This window comes from Enhydra lutris, unplaced genomic scaffold, assembly GCF_002288905.1.
Source record: "Enhydra lutris kenyoni isolate GAN:26980312 unplaced genomic scaffold, ASM228890v2 scaffoldscaffold55, whole genome shotgun sequence".
Classification (NCBI taxonomy): Eukaryota; Metazoa; Chordata; class Mammalia; order Carnivora; family Mustelidae; genus Enhydra; species Enhydra lutris.
Window position 1 is genome coordinate 4,558,718 of NW_019154139.1, and position 15,095 is coordinate 4,573,812.

The following is a 15,095-nucleotide window of genomic DNA, read 5'->3' on the forward strand; positions in this document are numbered from 1 at the left end:
AAAGGAAACCCTGGTCACTTTCCAAGGGCATGAGGGGACCGCTCTGGTCTGGGTTAGCCGAGGGCACAGGAAGGAGCAGGACAGACAGAGCAGAGTGAGGGGCAGGGAGCAAACCAGAACCAGGCCACACACAGCAGGGACCCAGTGGACAGAGACACCTGCCCTTCACCGGCCTGTGACCCCGCATCGCCAGTCTGCTGTCCTCCAGCCTCTGACCACAAGTGACCTGACGTCACAGAGCCTTCCTCTCCCAGGGAAGACATGTTCAGTAAGCAGGAGGGACCCCCTTGCAGCACCCTGTGACCCTGAGGTACCTCCTCTGGTCTGGAGACTTGAATGGGATCAGTGTCCTTACGAACTGGACGGATGGCCAGGACCCAGGGGCGTCATGCTACAACCGCGACACAGGACGGATACATGTCAGCGAAGTCTCAGAGAAGGGAGTGGGACACGTTCCCACTCTTGGATCCAACCGATTCTCAGGGGGCGTGTCAGCCGTCCACGGACAGGTGCCGGGAGATGGCCCCAAGGTCACACGTCCCCTCCTTCAACGACAGAGAAGACGAGACAGGAGCGGCAGAGCGCACACCAGCAGGTCAGGGAGGGGAGCGAATGCCGCGGGGGTGAGAAGAGGGAGCACCTGCTCGCTCCAAGCTCCGGGATAGAGCCCGGGGCAGTCCCGGGACTCACACGGGCACCGTGGGGGTCAGCACTGTGCCCCGGGTCTGGACAGGTGGATGGGACATCTGCAGTGGACGTTTGTTCTCCGTGCCCAGCAGCCCTCCCCTCCCCCGTGCAGCAAGAGCTTGGGGCGCGTAGCATAGTGTCTGATACGTCGCCGACACTCGGTGAAGGGTGGCGGGAGGCCTGTCACATTCGGTCTGTGCCCCTGCACCCCAAACCCCTATGTTGAGCCCTAAACCCCAGGGCGGCTATAACGGAAGTGGCGGCCCTAGTGGAAGTAACTGAGGGTAAACGAGGCCATGAGAGTGGGCCTGGGTCCACGAGGGTCAGCGTCCTTTCGAGAGAAGACTGCAGGGGGCCGGCTCTGCCCCAGCAATCCCCGCCCTGCCATGTACCGACGCCGGGGGAAGGTGGCTGCGGGCAAGCCAGGAAGAGGGCTCGCACCCGAACCTGTCCGCGCAGATCTCGGGCTTCTGGACTCCAGCCCGTAAGGAAGAAACGTCTGCTGTTGAAGCCCCCAGCCTGTGTCGTGACGGTCTAAGCAGACTGACACATCGGGGATGCCAGCCCGCCCTCACCCCAGCCCAGGTAGGGGCGGGGCACCTGGCTCAGGCCCAGGCCAATCAGCATGGACCTGGCCACAGCCACGGCAGGATGGGCACGGGACCCAAGCCTGTCCAGTCAGGGTGAGTCTGGGGGCTCTGTGCTGGGAATGTGGAAGCACCTGCCTCCACCGTACCTAAGCTGGAAACCCCGCGTGGAGGGCTCAGCCCGCCGGACACTGCTGGGCTGGAACGTGACCGGGGCCTCTCAGCAGGCTGACCGCTCTACGGCCCCAAGTCTCCTCCCTCCTCATGGTCAACCTCCGCCAAACAAGTTCTCAGAGCCCTCCCACAGCGACCTCGGCCTCGGACGTGACTCCGGCTCTGGGCACCAGCCAAGGCTTGAAAGCCACACGCACTTGTGCTGCCGCCTCTGCCTGCCCAGGAACACGCCCCACTCAGCCTAGTAAGGGAACGCGGCACCTGCCGGGGAGCTGCGTCCCCAGAGCTGACCTCCCGCCAGCCCGACACCCGCCGAACCATGCCGAAGGGCCAAGAGTCAGAACCCCGGCTGTTTGCTGGAAGGTTTGCTAGCAGTTTAATGGCAAGTTCACAAAGCACAAGGAGCGTGAGAGCGTGCGCACTTGCGCGTGCGCACGCGCACGCGCACACGCACACACACACACACACACACACAACTTTGACGTGGCATTTCTCGCCCTAGTGGAGCATCCAGGCCACCGTCAGGGGCTGTGGAGACGTGGGGGGCTAGGTGGGGCCCCCAGAGGGTCTGGCACCGCCTCTGGTGAAGGGGCCGCCCCGCTGACCTGCCTTGGGTGCTGGCACTGAGCTCCCCAAGGGCCTCAGGTGCCTCAGGGGTGCTGAAGACCTTCTCGTAGTACTCGATCAGCAGTTCGGTGAACAGGTTCAGAGGCACAAGGGTGCTCAGGGAGGACGCCCCCTGCGACGGCCAGATTAAATTCAGCCCAAAGACGCATGCCAGGTTGGAGCTGTTCATTCTGTTAAAAATGCACTCCCGGGACACCTGGAGGACACACATGAGACCAGGCGAGTGACGCTGGGTTCTGGGCTAAGGCCTTGTGCAGCTAGCACCCTGCTCTGGGCCTCAGTTTCCCCGTCTGCAGAAGGAAGGGCTCGGGCTTGATGCTCGAGGGCCCCCCTGGCTCTGACAATCTATGAGCTTCTTCTGGAACCTCCTCAGCACCAGTCTTGTCTTCTACTCCAAAGGACCGGGGAGGTCCCCTTGGGGCGGGGGGCAGGGGGGTGCCTCCAGGATGGTGGGTGCAAAAGCACAGTGTTCGGTGTCACCCAGCCAGAGCATGTCTCCGATATCCACACTTTGGCCAGTGAGTCGGACACAGTCAAGACTGACCAGCACGCAGGGGTCATTGGAGGACTGGGGGCGGTGTGGGGGCAAGAGCTTGCCTTACAGCACTTAGAACCCCAAAAAGCAGGATACGTCACCCATCTTACGGATGGAGAAACTGAGGCCCAGAAGGTGCAAGGCACTTGCTCAAAGTCATATGGCCAGTAGGTGGCTGGGAGGGGGCCATCAGAGGGCATGGCCTGATCTTTTCCTTGCCTCCAGGGTCCTGGGGGTGTCCATGAATCAGAAGTAGGCAACGCAGAGCCTCGGGGGTCACAGGTGAGCACAGAACTGGGGGGGTTGGGAAGAACTGCACTGGGATCGATGAGGATGCCCAGACCGCCCAAGCCTCGTCTCTGGGAGACACGCAGCCCCGAGCCCCTGCAGGTGTCCTCCAGGGGCCAAGGCTACACAGCGCCAAGCCCCAGGGGACATATTAATGCCAGCAACATGGCAGAGGACAGAGAAATAAATCCATCTCTAGTTCATGAAAAAGTAGAAAAAAAGATGACGATCACTTAGTTTTTGGCTTCTGAGAAATAAGGTCAAGTGACAGAGAAGGAGAACGAGATAGCTTATTTTTTTAAAGTGATCTCTACGCCCAACATGGGGCTCGAACTCATGACCCCAAGATCAAGAGTGGCCTACCCTACCGAATGAGCCAGGCAGGGGTCCCCGAAGTTTATTTTTAAAACCAAGAGGTGGTTAAAAACAAAAAACAAAAAACAAAAAACAAAACAAAACAAAAAACCCAAAAAACCAAGAGGTGGTGTTTGATGGACTTCAACAGGCTACACTGGCCCTGCCCAGAGGTCCCCTCCCCTCCATTGGTCATCACATTCCCAGGCCACCTGCCAGGCAGCAGGGCTCCCGCACAAGCCCCAAAGACCCAGAGCAGGCCCCCGCCGTGGTGTCGCCATGTGGGTGGAAATGTGGCCTGCGGCTGAGAGCCCCACGGCCAAGCCAGCCTCATTCACGCCTGCACTGCACGCGGCCTACAAAGGGCCCGGAGGGATGAGTGTTCCAGGAAAGGTCGGATGACAGAGGGTCGTGGGTCTGGAAGCAAAGGGAGCGGCCCATTTGGATCTGTTGAGGTTTTCCCTGCCGACCCCAGAGACTACTACTCCCTGCCCGAGGCGCGGGGAGCTCAGCCCGGACCCCGAGCTGGGACAAGTGCTTCCCTCACTGTTCATTTTCTCACCCTGTGTAGGGGGCTGAATGGCAGCCCCACCGAACAGACGTCTACCGGGAACCTGAGGATGTGACTGACCTCAGTAGGAAAGAGGGTCCCTGCAGAGGTAATCAAGGGTGTCAAAGTGAGATCATCCTGGGTTACCCCGTGGGGCCCTACACGCAGTGACAAGCATTCTTGTAAGAGGAAGCAGGACATCTGTATAGAGAGGGGACGAGGCCGTGTGGGGACAGGCAGGAGCGAGGCGGCCACAAGCCAAGGGACACGTGAGCCACCAGGTGCTGGAAGGGGCAGGAAGGACCCTCGCCTCGAGCCCCCGTGGGAGCACGGCGCTGCACACACCTCGATTCTGGCCTTCGGGCCTCCAGGACCGTGACAACACGCTTCCATTGTCTGTAGCCGCCCAGTCGGTGGCACCGCGTTATGGAAGCCCCAGGACACATGCGCACCCTGTGACTCGCTCCTCCCTCAGGAACGGCTTGCCCCGTCTGCTCACTATGCATCGGGCTTGGTGCCCTGGCCCGGGAACCCTGTTCCTCCCTCCACAGACAGCCCGTGCGGGAGACAACACGGGAGCAGGGGACCTCAGTCAAGAAGTTCCCATCAGTAAGCGAGGGCAGCCATGTCGGGGGGCGGCAGGGGCGGGCACAGAAGCAGAGCTGTTGCCTGGTCAGGCCTTGAGGTCCTGCGAGCCACGGAGACCCCAGACCCTGCTCTGTGTGGGCACCGTGAGCAGGACAGGCCGCCTGGGCCAGGCACAGAGTTTGGGCCTCCCCGCTCCCCTGCCACCAGGGCCCCACTTTGCCCACTCACCTCATGCAGGAAGCCCATGAGGTAGCTGAGGACAGTGCGGTTGTGTTCTGGAAGGCTCTGCAGGATCTGGCGGCAGCGGGTCACCCGCAGGCTGCTCTCCACACCTACAACGGGACGGGGCTCCTCCTGAGTCCTTCCCAAGGAGACAGCATGGACGCAGGGAGGAGGACAGCTCTGAGGACAGACTGTCCCGATGTCGGGCCTGGATGCCTCACTGACGTGCGGGCCATGTGGCTGTTCCCTGCAAAGCCCCCCTTCCGAGAGCTCCAGTCCCTTCTTTACCCTGGAACTGCGGCTGTGACCTCCCAGAAAGCGCAGGAAGCCGAGTCACTCACTTCCTAGCGGGAACGGTCTAGCCCAGCGGTCCACGAACCACAGCCTGAGGGCCACAGGGCCCCCATTCGTCAGTATAGCTGGACTGACACAGAGCCACCCCCTCCGTGTGTCCATCCTCTGTGGGGCTTCTGCGGGACGGCGGAGCAGAGGATGGCAATGCGGATGGACCCACAGAGCCTGAAAGACGGTCTGGCCCTTCCCAGAAAGTTCGCCAAGCCTGCTGCAGACAGACATGAACTGTGACTCCCGTGGCTCGGGGCCCCAGGCCCTCCGGGTCTGGGTGAGGCTGTCCCAGACTCAGACCCCCCACTTTCCTCGGAATGAAACCCTCCACTGGGCTCCGTAAGCTGCGAGTCAAAGTGGATCCACAGCGACTCTGCGGTAGACACGTATGTGCACGTCCCGCTCCCCCAACACGCCCACCTCCGCTGGCCAAGCCTTGGGCAGGGCCACCGTGAACACCCTGTGCCTTCCAAACACAGCCACTGCTGAAAGGCAGGGACTTCCCTGCCTGTGAATGTTCCTGTCGGCCTCTTAATAAAAGCTCTTCTTTCGTGAACTCAAGCCCTCGTGGGTATTGTCAACGGACAGAGCCCCGTGAAGTTAATATTCCCAAGAAACCAACGAACTTGGAGGCTGCCCTCTTGGTGCCTGGACCTCAGCTTCCCAGCCTCAATGTCATCTTTCTACGAATTATGGTCCCAGAGTGGGTCCTGGTACCAGGTTCCACCTGCAGCTCTCACGACGGTCCCTTCGAGAAAGAGCCCTCGGGGATGAGCAGGAGGGGGCCACCTGCAGACTGTCACAAAGTGCTTTTTGTGGGCCATGAGCCACACCACGTGTTTTATGCACATTGAATCCTCAAAGCAACCCCCTGTTCTATACCAATGAGGAAAGTGACCTCAGAGAGGTTAAGTGACATGCCCAGGGTCATGGAGCTAACATGTGTAGACGCCCAGACTTGGAGCCAGATCTGTCCGGCTCTAAGCCAGTCCTCTTAACCTCCTCGCTGCAGACCAGACGGCTGTCCCGGCTATGACTTCCCTGTACGCTGGACCCCGCAGGCCACCCAGAAAGCCCATTCCCCCCGAGTGCATCCCGGAAAGCCTTGCTTTCATATCCCTGCAAGGAGAGACCCATCCCCTCTGAGTAGAGGTTCTAGATGAAACAGCGGACACCCAGCGAACTTTGAATTTCAGATAAACAGCAACTCTTACTTACACTAAAAAAGCAATCATTGTTGACTGGAAATTCAAATTGAGGTGAACATCCTGTATTTTATTTATTGCTGAATCCAGGCGGGAGGGGCCTCCCCCTTCATTACAGAGCCTCTGCCTCTGCGCTGTTGATTTTGGGGCTGGGGGTGGTTTGTTACACTCCGAGCTTGTGTTATTTCCATCATAATTGCTAAAAATTCTCAGCGTCTGCCCCCACCCAGCCCCACCCCCTGGTGCAAAAAGGCCAGAGGGCGTCAGTCACACCGCGAAGCCCTCCCCTCTGCCCTCCTCCTGCCAGTGCCCCCTCTGCTCTCCTTCGGGGGAAACACCGACGCCCACCTTGAGACACGCTGCCTCTGTGGGGTTCTGCCCCCGCCTTGGGTCGATGACATGCCTGTCCCTGCAGCTAGCCTGGCCGTGGTGGCCTGGCCTGGCCGTGGACACCGTGGCCCACTGTGCCAGACTGCGAGCAAACCCTACCCCCCAGACTGGCCCTCGGCGGGACCCCCAGGACAGGCACCTACTGGTGATCCCGAGAACCTGCTCATAGGCCCTGAAGGTCAGCAGCGGTTGGGGCAGCTCTCGCAGGAAGGTCTTCAGGATCACGGCGGGAACGTGGATGTCGCCATAGTCATCAAAGTTCACCGGCTTCCCTGGACAGAAAATGTCATATCTGGGTCCTGACGGGGTTGGGGATCCGGCTTCATGGGGGGCGGGGGGGGGCTCAGATGCAAATGGCTTTAAAACTCCTGTGGGGAAGAGCTTTCCTGGATCCAGGCGTGTCCCTGTCCCGGGCGTGCCCCTGTCATCTGGGGCTGGGACCGCTGCGGCCTGCCCTCCTCTGCTCTCCAGAGGCCTGGGCTATTCTGGGGCTGAGGTGGGGCGGGGCAGCCACTCTACCCTGGGATTTGGGACTCTGCAGCCCTGCAGGGTGGTGCAGGCCGGTGGGGGCAGGTGCTCAGCGCGAGGGGTCTCTGGGCGCCAGACTCACCTTGATTGTAGAGCCGCTGAATCTCGCGGATGGTGTGGACGCTGGCCGATCTCCGGAACAGGCCCTCAGTGTGGAGTCCTATGGAAGGAAGACCTCCAGGCATCTCACAGGTCCCAGCACATCAGGTTTCTGGAACATTCCATGACTTCTGCCCACACATCACCCTCCTGCGGCTGGCAGGGCATGCTCTCCAGCCGGGTTCATTCCCTCCCACCTCCATCGTCCACCAGCCCCACCTTTATTCCTCAAGCTTCTTTATTCCCCAACCCCAACTGATGGTCTACTTCTGCGGCCCCCAGGAAGGGAGACTCTCGTCAGATAGTCCTGGGGTCCAGCCCAACTGTGTTCATCCAGCTGCGTGACCTCAGAGAAAGCACATGGCCTCTCTGAGCTCCGCCGCCCTGTCCTCAGAGTAAGGCCACGAGCCCGGGATCTGAGGGCCGCAGAGAGGATCCACGGGACGAGGGACGTCCCCCTCCACGGGACGAGGCCCGCGTCCAGAAGGCTCCACAGGTGTTGCCTCCCCGTGTTCCCACTGCTGTGTCTACACGGCTGACCCATCCGGTGTGGTAGCCACTGGCTGCCCAGGGTGATGTAAATTTACATTTAAGTCGTAAAAATTAAATAAGATTAAAAATCCAGTGGCGCAGCATGGGAGGCACCTAGGAAGTGCTCGATCGGGCTGTTGGCACCAGCAGCCAGAGGCTACCACGTGGGACGGCGAACACAGAAGGCAGCCAAGTCTTACAGGATCGCACTGGGCTCCCCTCCCAATCTCTGTTCTGAAGCCGAGAGAGCTCTTCAGCATTCTACGTCCGATTCCGATCAGTCTCCACGGAGCCCTTCCCCGTCTTTGCGGTTAGTTTCCCACGGGCACCACGGACCTGCACAGTCCGGCCTCTCCTGACCCACTGCCTGCTCTGCCCCCACCTCCGGCCTCCACTCTGCCCCACACTCCTTACTACTCTCGGCCTTTGCATGTGCCGTTCCCTCTGTGTGAGTGGCTGGTCCCTCTCTTTTTCTTTTGCGAGACTGCAGTAGGGAAAGTTCTGAGATGGCTTCCAATTCCTGGACCCTGTGGTACAGACGCTTTCTTCCTGGTATTCATTCAAACACTAGTCTACGTGCTCCAGAGAAGGGACTGCAGAATTCAGGTCCAAATGGAGATTATCTGGGGCACCTGGGTGGCCCAGTGGGTTAAGCCTCTATCTTCGGCTCAGGTCATGATCTCAGGATCCTGGGATCGAGCCCCGCATCAGGCTCTCTGCTCAGCGGGGAGCCTGCTTCCCCCTCTCCATCTCTGCCTGCCTCTCTGCCTACTTGTGATCTCTGTCTGTCAAATAAATAAATAAAATCTTTTTTTAAAAATGGAGATTATCTTGGGTGGGCCTGACCTAATCAGGCAAACTTTTAAAAAGGGACCAGATTTTTCCTGGCAACAGAGTGCTGGAGCATGGAGGCTGGGATCTGACAGGTGGGAAGGTGTGTTGGTGGAGGGGGAGGGCACAGGGGAAGGGGAAAGTGTGCACCTCTACAAGAAAAAGAGCTGACAGCCCCGAGGAAACAGGCATGTCTGCATGAACTGAATTGGGCTTACAGTCTAACGAGTATGGAAGTGGATTCTTTCCCAGGGCCTCCAGGAAGGGACGCAGCCTGGCCAATGCCTAGAGTTTCGCCCTGTGAGGCCCCAAGCAGACTGGCTCCCGAGCGTCCTGACTTCTGACCTACGGAAACTTCAAGAATAAATTCATGCTGTTTGAAGCCACTAAGCTTGTGGTCACTTGTCATGCAGCAGAGGAAGCTAGTCCAGTGACCCTCGGCCCAAGTGTCCAAGCTCAGGTCCCCTGATGTCCAGGACAGCTCAACCCCGCCCGTGTGAGCACCTGGTCGTCACGAGTGTGGTGTTAACGGAGGAAAACGTCGTGGAGTCTCTTGGTTCCCACCATGAGCCCCCAGAAAAGGGGCTGGGTGTTGTGGTTACCATGGCAACCCCAGCGCCTCCATCCGGGCTCAAGACAGGGAGGCGCCCAAAGAGCACACGCTTAGTCAGGTACTCGCTCAGCAAACACACACGGAGTTCCCACTCTGCGCTGGGTTTCTCGTTCGATTTCGTACTAAAGGAACTGATAGTTTCGAACCAAGGAGACGCCCTCTCACGGTTTCTGACTCGCGGTCGTGAAGCACTATCTTCTGTGCGTTTCCGAAAGACGGAGCAGGTGGGAAGTGCCGCCAAAGTGGGGACCATTCCAAACGACCACCACAGTGTCCTCCAGCCCGAGAGGGAACACGCAGTCCTGAGCACGCCCGGTCACAGAGCACCGGGGAGCACCGGGGAATCAGCAGTGGCCCCACGTCTCATCTGATGCAGCCTGCACACCCCCACCCCCGGCACCTCACCTGCGGGTCCACCCCCCGCCGGCAGTCTGTCCCACCCACAGAACCATCTCACCGAAGGCACCCGCCCCACTGGGGAAGGCACCTGCAAAAAAGCTATCTGTCACGTCATAGTTTATGGGGGGCTCTACATGTGTCATTTAGGCCGCAGAGCAACCCCGTGCTTCAGGTACTGTTACCAACCACATTGGGCAGATGAGGAGTCAGAGGCCCAGAGAAGGTAAGTAACTGCCCAAGGTCACACAGCCAGTCCACAGTGGAGCCAGGATTCAGACCCGGACAGTCCACGTGCCTGAGCCCCGCCCGTCCTGGTCAGCCTCCCGGTGCGGCTTCCACCCCTCCAATTCCCTAGTCTGCAGGGTGCGCAGGACAGGAGTCGAGCCCCCCAGGGAGGTGCACCCAGAGGTCCTTGTGCCCCGGGCAGAAGCCAGCTCTCACTCACCTTTCTCTCTCAGGTATGTCACCGTGAACCTCAGCACAGGAGGGATGAGCTCCCCTTGATTTTTGTCCTTGAGGCTAAGGGGAAAGAAGAGGAAGTAAGTGTTTCCTGGGCCTGACAGGAGACTCTGGTCCTCTCCACGCCGCCGTGAAAACACAGGACCGAGGAGCCATGCTGGGGGAGATGCGGCCTCGGTGCTCAGAGAGTCAGTGTTCCGGGGCCAAGAGAGAGGCAGGGGTAGGAAAAAGGATAATGCGGCAGCCGAGGGCTCCAGTGAGAAGATGCCTGTGACACAGGGGAGACCTAGGGGCTGGGGGGGCTTCCCATGGGGCAACTTCTGAGTAGGCTGTGAGGGATGGGTAGGAGCCCGTGGGGGACCAAATAGGGAGGGGCGTTCCAGGCAGAGGGGAGTGCACAGGGCGGGCCCGGAGGCATGGGATTCGGCTGTGAGGACAGACCCAGGAGACCCAGACCAGATGCTGACCCATCAGACAACACGCCGGACAACACCCAGCCTCTTACTGCGCTCGTCTGAGATTTGCTACACAAGGCAACTTGAAAACACAGGTAGAAACATAAAAGAATGGCCCTCCCAGACAGACAGACACACAGACACACTCCACCCCAGGTGGTAGAGTTAGCATCTGAGGCCAGAGCCGCCCGCACCGAGCATCGCACTGCCCCCTTTCCTCCTGTGTAAAATGTTTTTCTCTCTCCTCATCTGCCAGATGTTCTCGCCCGGAAGGCAGCATCCTTGGGAGACCGTGTCGGACGGAGGGAAAGGGCTCCGAGGTCAGACACACCGGCTGGAGTCCTGCTCCGGCACATTTTAGCTGAGCAGAGCAGGGGCGTTGTTCCTCTTAGAGAACATGTTGTCCAAAGGTCAGTTAGGTCCATTTGGCTGACTGCGGTGTCCGCGTCCTCTAGACGCTGGTTTTCTACCTATCGATCGTTCAGAGCAGGGTACGGCTGACTCCGTGTGGAATTGTATCTGCTTCTTTCTTGGTTCTACTAGGTTTTCCTTCGTGTATTTAAAAACTCGGTTACTAGCCCATGCACTTTTAAATTATGTCTTCTTTATTATTATGAAATGTCCCTCTTTGTCCCTGGGCTTGTTTCTTGTTCTGAAACCCACTTGGCCTGATATTAATACAGTTACTCCAACTTTCTTTAGGTTGGTGGTTGCACGGCTTAGGTTTTCCATCCTTTCACCTTTAAAAAAAAAAAGTTTATTTAAGGGCACCCGTGTGGCTCAGTTGGTTAAGCGTCTGCCTTCAGCTTAGGTCATGATCCCGGGGTCCTGGGATCAAGCCCCACATCGGGCTCCCTGCTGAGCGGGGAGGCTGCTTCTCCCTCTCCCACTCCCCCCTGCCAATGTTCCCTCTCTTGCTGTGTCGCTCTGTCAAATAAATAAATAAGATCTTTTTAAATACATGGCACCAACAGCATCCACAGGCCTCCGAGTGCCCCACGCTCCGTGGGCAGCTGGTTTCCTGGTGTCTCTTTGCTGAAGCTCTATGTCCGGGATGAGAAGCAACAACTGAGCCGGCCGAGAGGCCCTGATGACAGCCGCTGCCTTTGTGAGTCCTGTCGTCATAGGAACATGGGTGGACACCCCCCACCCCTGTCCAAGACTTGGCTTCCCGTGTCCCTCTGGAGTAGAGTCCGGACAGTCCCCTCTGCGTCCCGGGGAGGGAGGAACATGGTGGATGGAATGAGCAGCTCTCTTCCTCCTCCTGCTTCCTTTGGGAGCCAGACAGAGCTCTGGCCCTGCCCTGAGGAGGTGGGTGGCCCGAGGCCAATCTCTCAGTCTCCCTAGCCTCTGTTTCCCCAGATGGAAAGCTGAGGTACTGGACCACCCCCGCCCCAGGAGCGGCAGTCAATGGTGAGGGATGTGGAAGGCTTGGTTATGTTCTGAGTCATATGTACTAACAATTCAAATCACTGGAATGCCAGGGCCTGAGTGGCCTCCCAGGCCAGATATGGACGGCCCGTTTCACGGGAAGACACGGGCTGGGGACACTGCAGGGACCGGCCCAAGATCTCCCAACTTGACAGCCTGAGTCTGTTCAATCCAAAGTCTGTGCTAGTTAACATTTTGGGGAGGGGTCCCCCCCGAGACCTGTAAAATAGGCCGGATGGACACTGATGAGTGGCCCAAAGACCCCCTTGCCTACAGCTTAGACCATATTTCCTCTTTCACAAGTGGGCTTTCAGGGCAGGGAGGGGCCCGGGGTCCCAGAAGTGGAGGGGTCCACTCGCAGTCACGGGGCCCCCCAGCCCAGCAATGCCTCCTCGCCCGGGCATTCAGGGTGCACAGACTCTAGCCGGGTGTCTCGTGGTGAGCAGCAGAAAGGGTCCTGGCGTTCCATTATTACTCTCGACGGCACAGAAACCGCCGCTGAGGATTTCTCCTCCATCCCTGTCCCCAGCTGCTGGCTCGGAGAGGGGCCTGCTCAGCCCACTGAGTCAGGGCGGAGAATGACCTCTGCCCAAGGGGTTCTGGATAAAAGGTGTCTCCTGGCCGGGTGAAGGGGGAGTGCCCAGGACAGCAGCAAATCCTGTCCTCCCACGACCCGCCCTGTGCATCCCCAGGTGTGCAGGCCATGGCTAGTCTCCGCAAGGGGGCACGGAACATTAAACCCACACCCTGAACTCAAGTTCCGAGGCACACGCCAGGTGCGGGGGCTCTTGGAGGCACAGTGCTCTTCCAGGCCCGCAGCCCCCAGAGGGCACCAGGGATTCCCGCGCATAATTCTCATGTGTAGCCCATCCCCTTGGGGGACATGCCTAGAGTTATTCAGAGCATGTTAAGTTCCCTGGTTTTGCACGCAAGGAACACAGAAAGGAAGAGAGACTGTAGCATTTTAGAAATAGCCTGAACAGGGAGGAACGGCTGGCCTGCCTTGCTGGGACCCAGGCTTTCCCATCCGTCCGAGACGGTCCTTCATCTCTCATTCCCCTCCTAGTTCCGAAAGCAGGACGGTGGCTGCAGCTCAGCTCACGTCACTGACCTGGGGAGGTCTCAGCCGCAGAGGGGGCCGGGAGGTCCCGGGCACCGGCAGAACTGGGGAACGCAGGCGGACACCCCAGGAACCACAGTGTGCGGAGGACCGACGTGCACCAGCATGCCCACCCACCGCCGTGACTGCGGGCTTTGTCACTGGGCCGCATTGGGACAGAAGACAAAGCAGACTCGGAAAGGGAAATTACGTTATCTGAAGCCAGAGGGCTGAGGGTTCAAATCAAAATTCGCTTCCCGAGCCCTGGACTCAGAAAGACCACAGCCTCACACTGTGGGTTGGGTGTCTGGTGGGGTTAACCCACCTCGGCACAGCTGGCCCCTTTGGGAGGTAAGGAAGAACTGGAAAATTTGCCCCCAAAACTCTAACAGGGTGGGGTTTCTAGCAAGTCAGGCCAACCCATGTGACTGAGAACCAGAGCCTGAGGACCCTATTCCCCTCCGCACAGGCCATTCCCAAAGAGTGGCAACTTCTGTTTACTGGACAGCCCGTGGCGCAGGAGACCAAAGACGAGTGAACCCAGGCACGCAGCGGAAGAGAAGGGAAAGCCGGACGCCCATCACCTCTTTCCTCATGAAAGCAGGCCCTGGCTCAGCCAAAACCTTCCGTTCTGGGAGAGACGCAGCTGGAAGAGCCACGCGTTCCTGCTTTCAGGGAACCTCTGAATCTGTCACCCCCAGATCCCAATCCTGCAGATATGAGAGGAGGAGGAGAGGTGGGGGTAGGGGGAGCACCCACCCTTCTCCCATGAGTCTGAAGATCCCACAACCCCCGTGAAGGAAAGATCCGCTCTGATCCGACACAAACTTTTGCAAAAAACAAAAGGGCCACGAAGCTAAGTCAAAGACACCACAATGGAAGGTGGCCACAGGCCCGTGTTTCTGAGGAATACAGGCACCAAGACACCCACAAAATACCAGCAAAGCAATTGAGCTACATGTGAAAAGATGATCTACCACAAACATCGTGGTTTATTCCTAGAATACAAGGTTGGATCAACACAAAAATCAATCCATGTCATCACTATATTAACAGAGGACAAAAGCAGGGGCGCCTGGGTGACTCAGTGGGTTGGGCCTCTGCCTTCGGCTCAGGTCATGATCTCAGGGTCCTGGGATGGAGCCCCGCATCGGGCTGTCTGCTCAGCGGGGGGACTGCTTTCCCCCACCCTGCCTGCTGCTCTGCCTACTTGTGATCTCTGTCCATCAAATAAATACATAAAATCTTTTAAAAACAAAAACAAAGGACAAAAGCTATGTGATCTCAATAAAGGCAAAACAGGCATACAACGCAATCTCACATCTCTTCTTGGAAAAAAGAAAAACAAGACCCGACCACTCAGCAAGCTAGGGATGGAAGGGCTTCTCCTCCAACGGCAGAGGGTGTCTATGAAAACCCTCAGCTAAGACCACATTGAATGGGGAGAAATCATAGCCACTTCCCAGTAAGAACAGGAAAAGACAAGGATGTGCGTGCTCTACCCAGTGGAGGGTCTGGTCAGTGCGATCGGGCAAGCAGAGGAAATAAAAGGCATCTGGAATGGGCAGGAAGAAGTAAAACTATTTCTATTTGCAGATGACATGATCTCGGATATAGAAAATACTCAGAAAATTCACAGAACATCTATTAGAACTAATAACTGATGTTGGGCAGCAGGATAGAAGGTCAGGGTACGAAAATCAACTACATCTATTCACTAGCAGTGAACAATCCAAAAAAAGGGAACGCAAAAAATTTCATTTACAACTGCATCGCAAAGAACAAAATACTTACATAAGTTTAACAAAAACAGGTGCAAAATACAGAGACGAGGAGCCATAAAACTTCACTGAAAGAAAAGGAAAAGATCCACCTGTGAGGAAAGACTTCTCGTGGTTCACCAACTGGAAAGTGTGGTTTGGGGAAGACGGCCGTGCTCCCCGAAGGGATCCGCAGAGACAGCACGATCTCTGCTGAAATCCCGGCTGCCTTTTTACGAAATTGACAAGCTGATTCTGAAGTTAATATGGAAATGCAAGAGACCCCAAAGAGCAAAAACCATGTCGAAAAAGAAGAACAAAGTTGGGAGACTCACATT

General features: G+C 57.8%; 1 protein-coding gene across 1 annotated transcript in view; it reads right to left on the reverse strand.

Moving 5' to 3' along the window:
• Positions 1–952: 952 nt before the first annotated feature.
• Positions 953–15,095, reverse strand: part of LOC111157465 (Rho GTPase activating protein 8) — a 41,878-nt gene continuing 27,735 nt past the window's right edge. Inside the window, 7 exon segments of the mRNA XM_022518884.1 lie at positions 953–1,098; positions 1,263–1,318; positions 2,054–2,271; positions 4,619–4,722; positions 6,696–6,824; positions 7,163–7,240; positions 9,999–10,072. Of these exon segments, the coding sequence (XP_022374592.1) occupies positions 953–1,098; positions 1,263–1,318; positions 2,054–2,271; positions 4,619–4,722; positions 6,696–6,824; positions 7,163–7,240; positions 9,999–10,072 (805 nt within the window).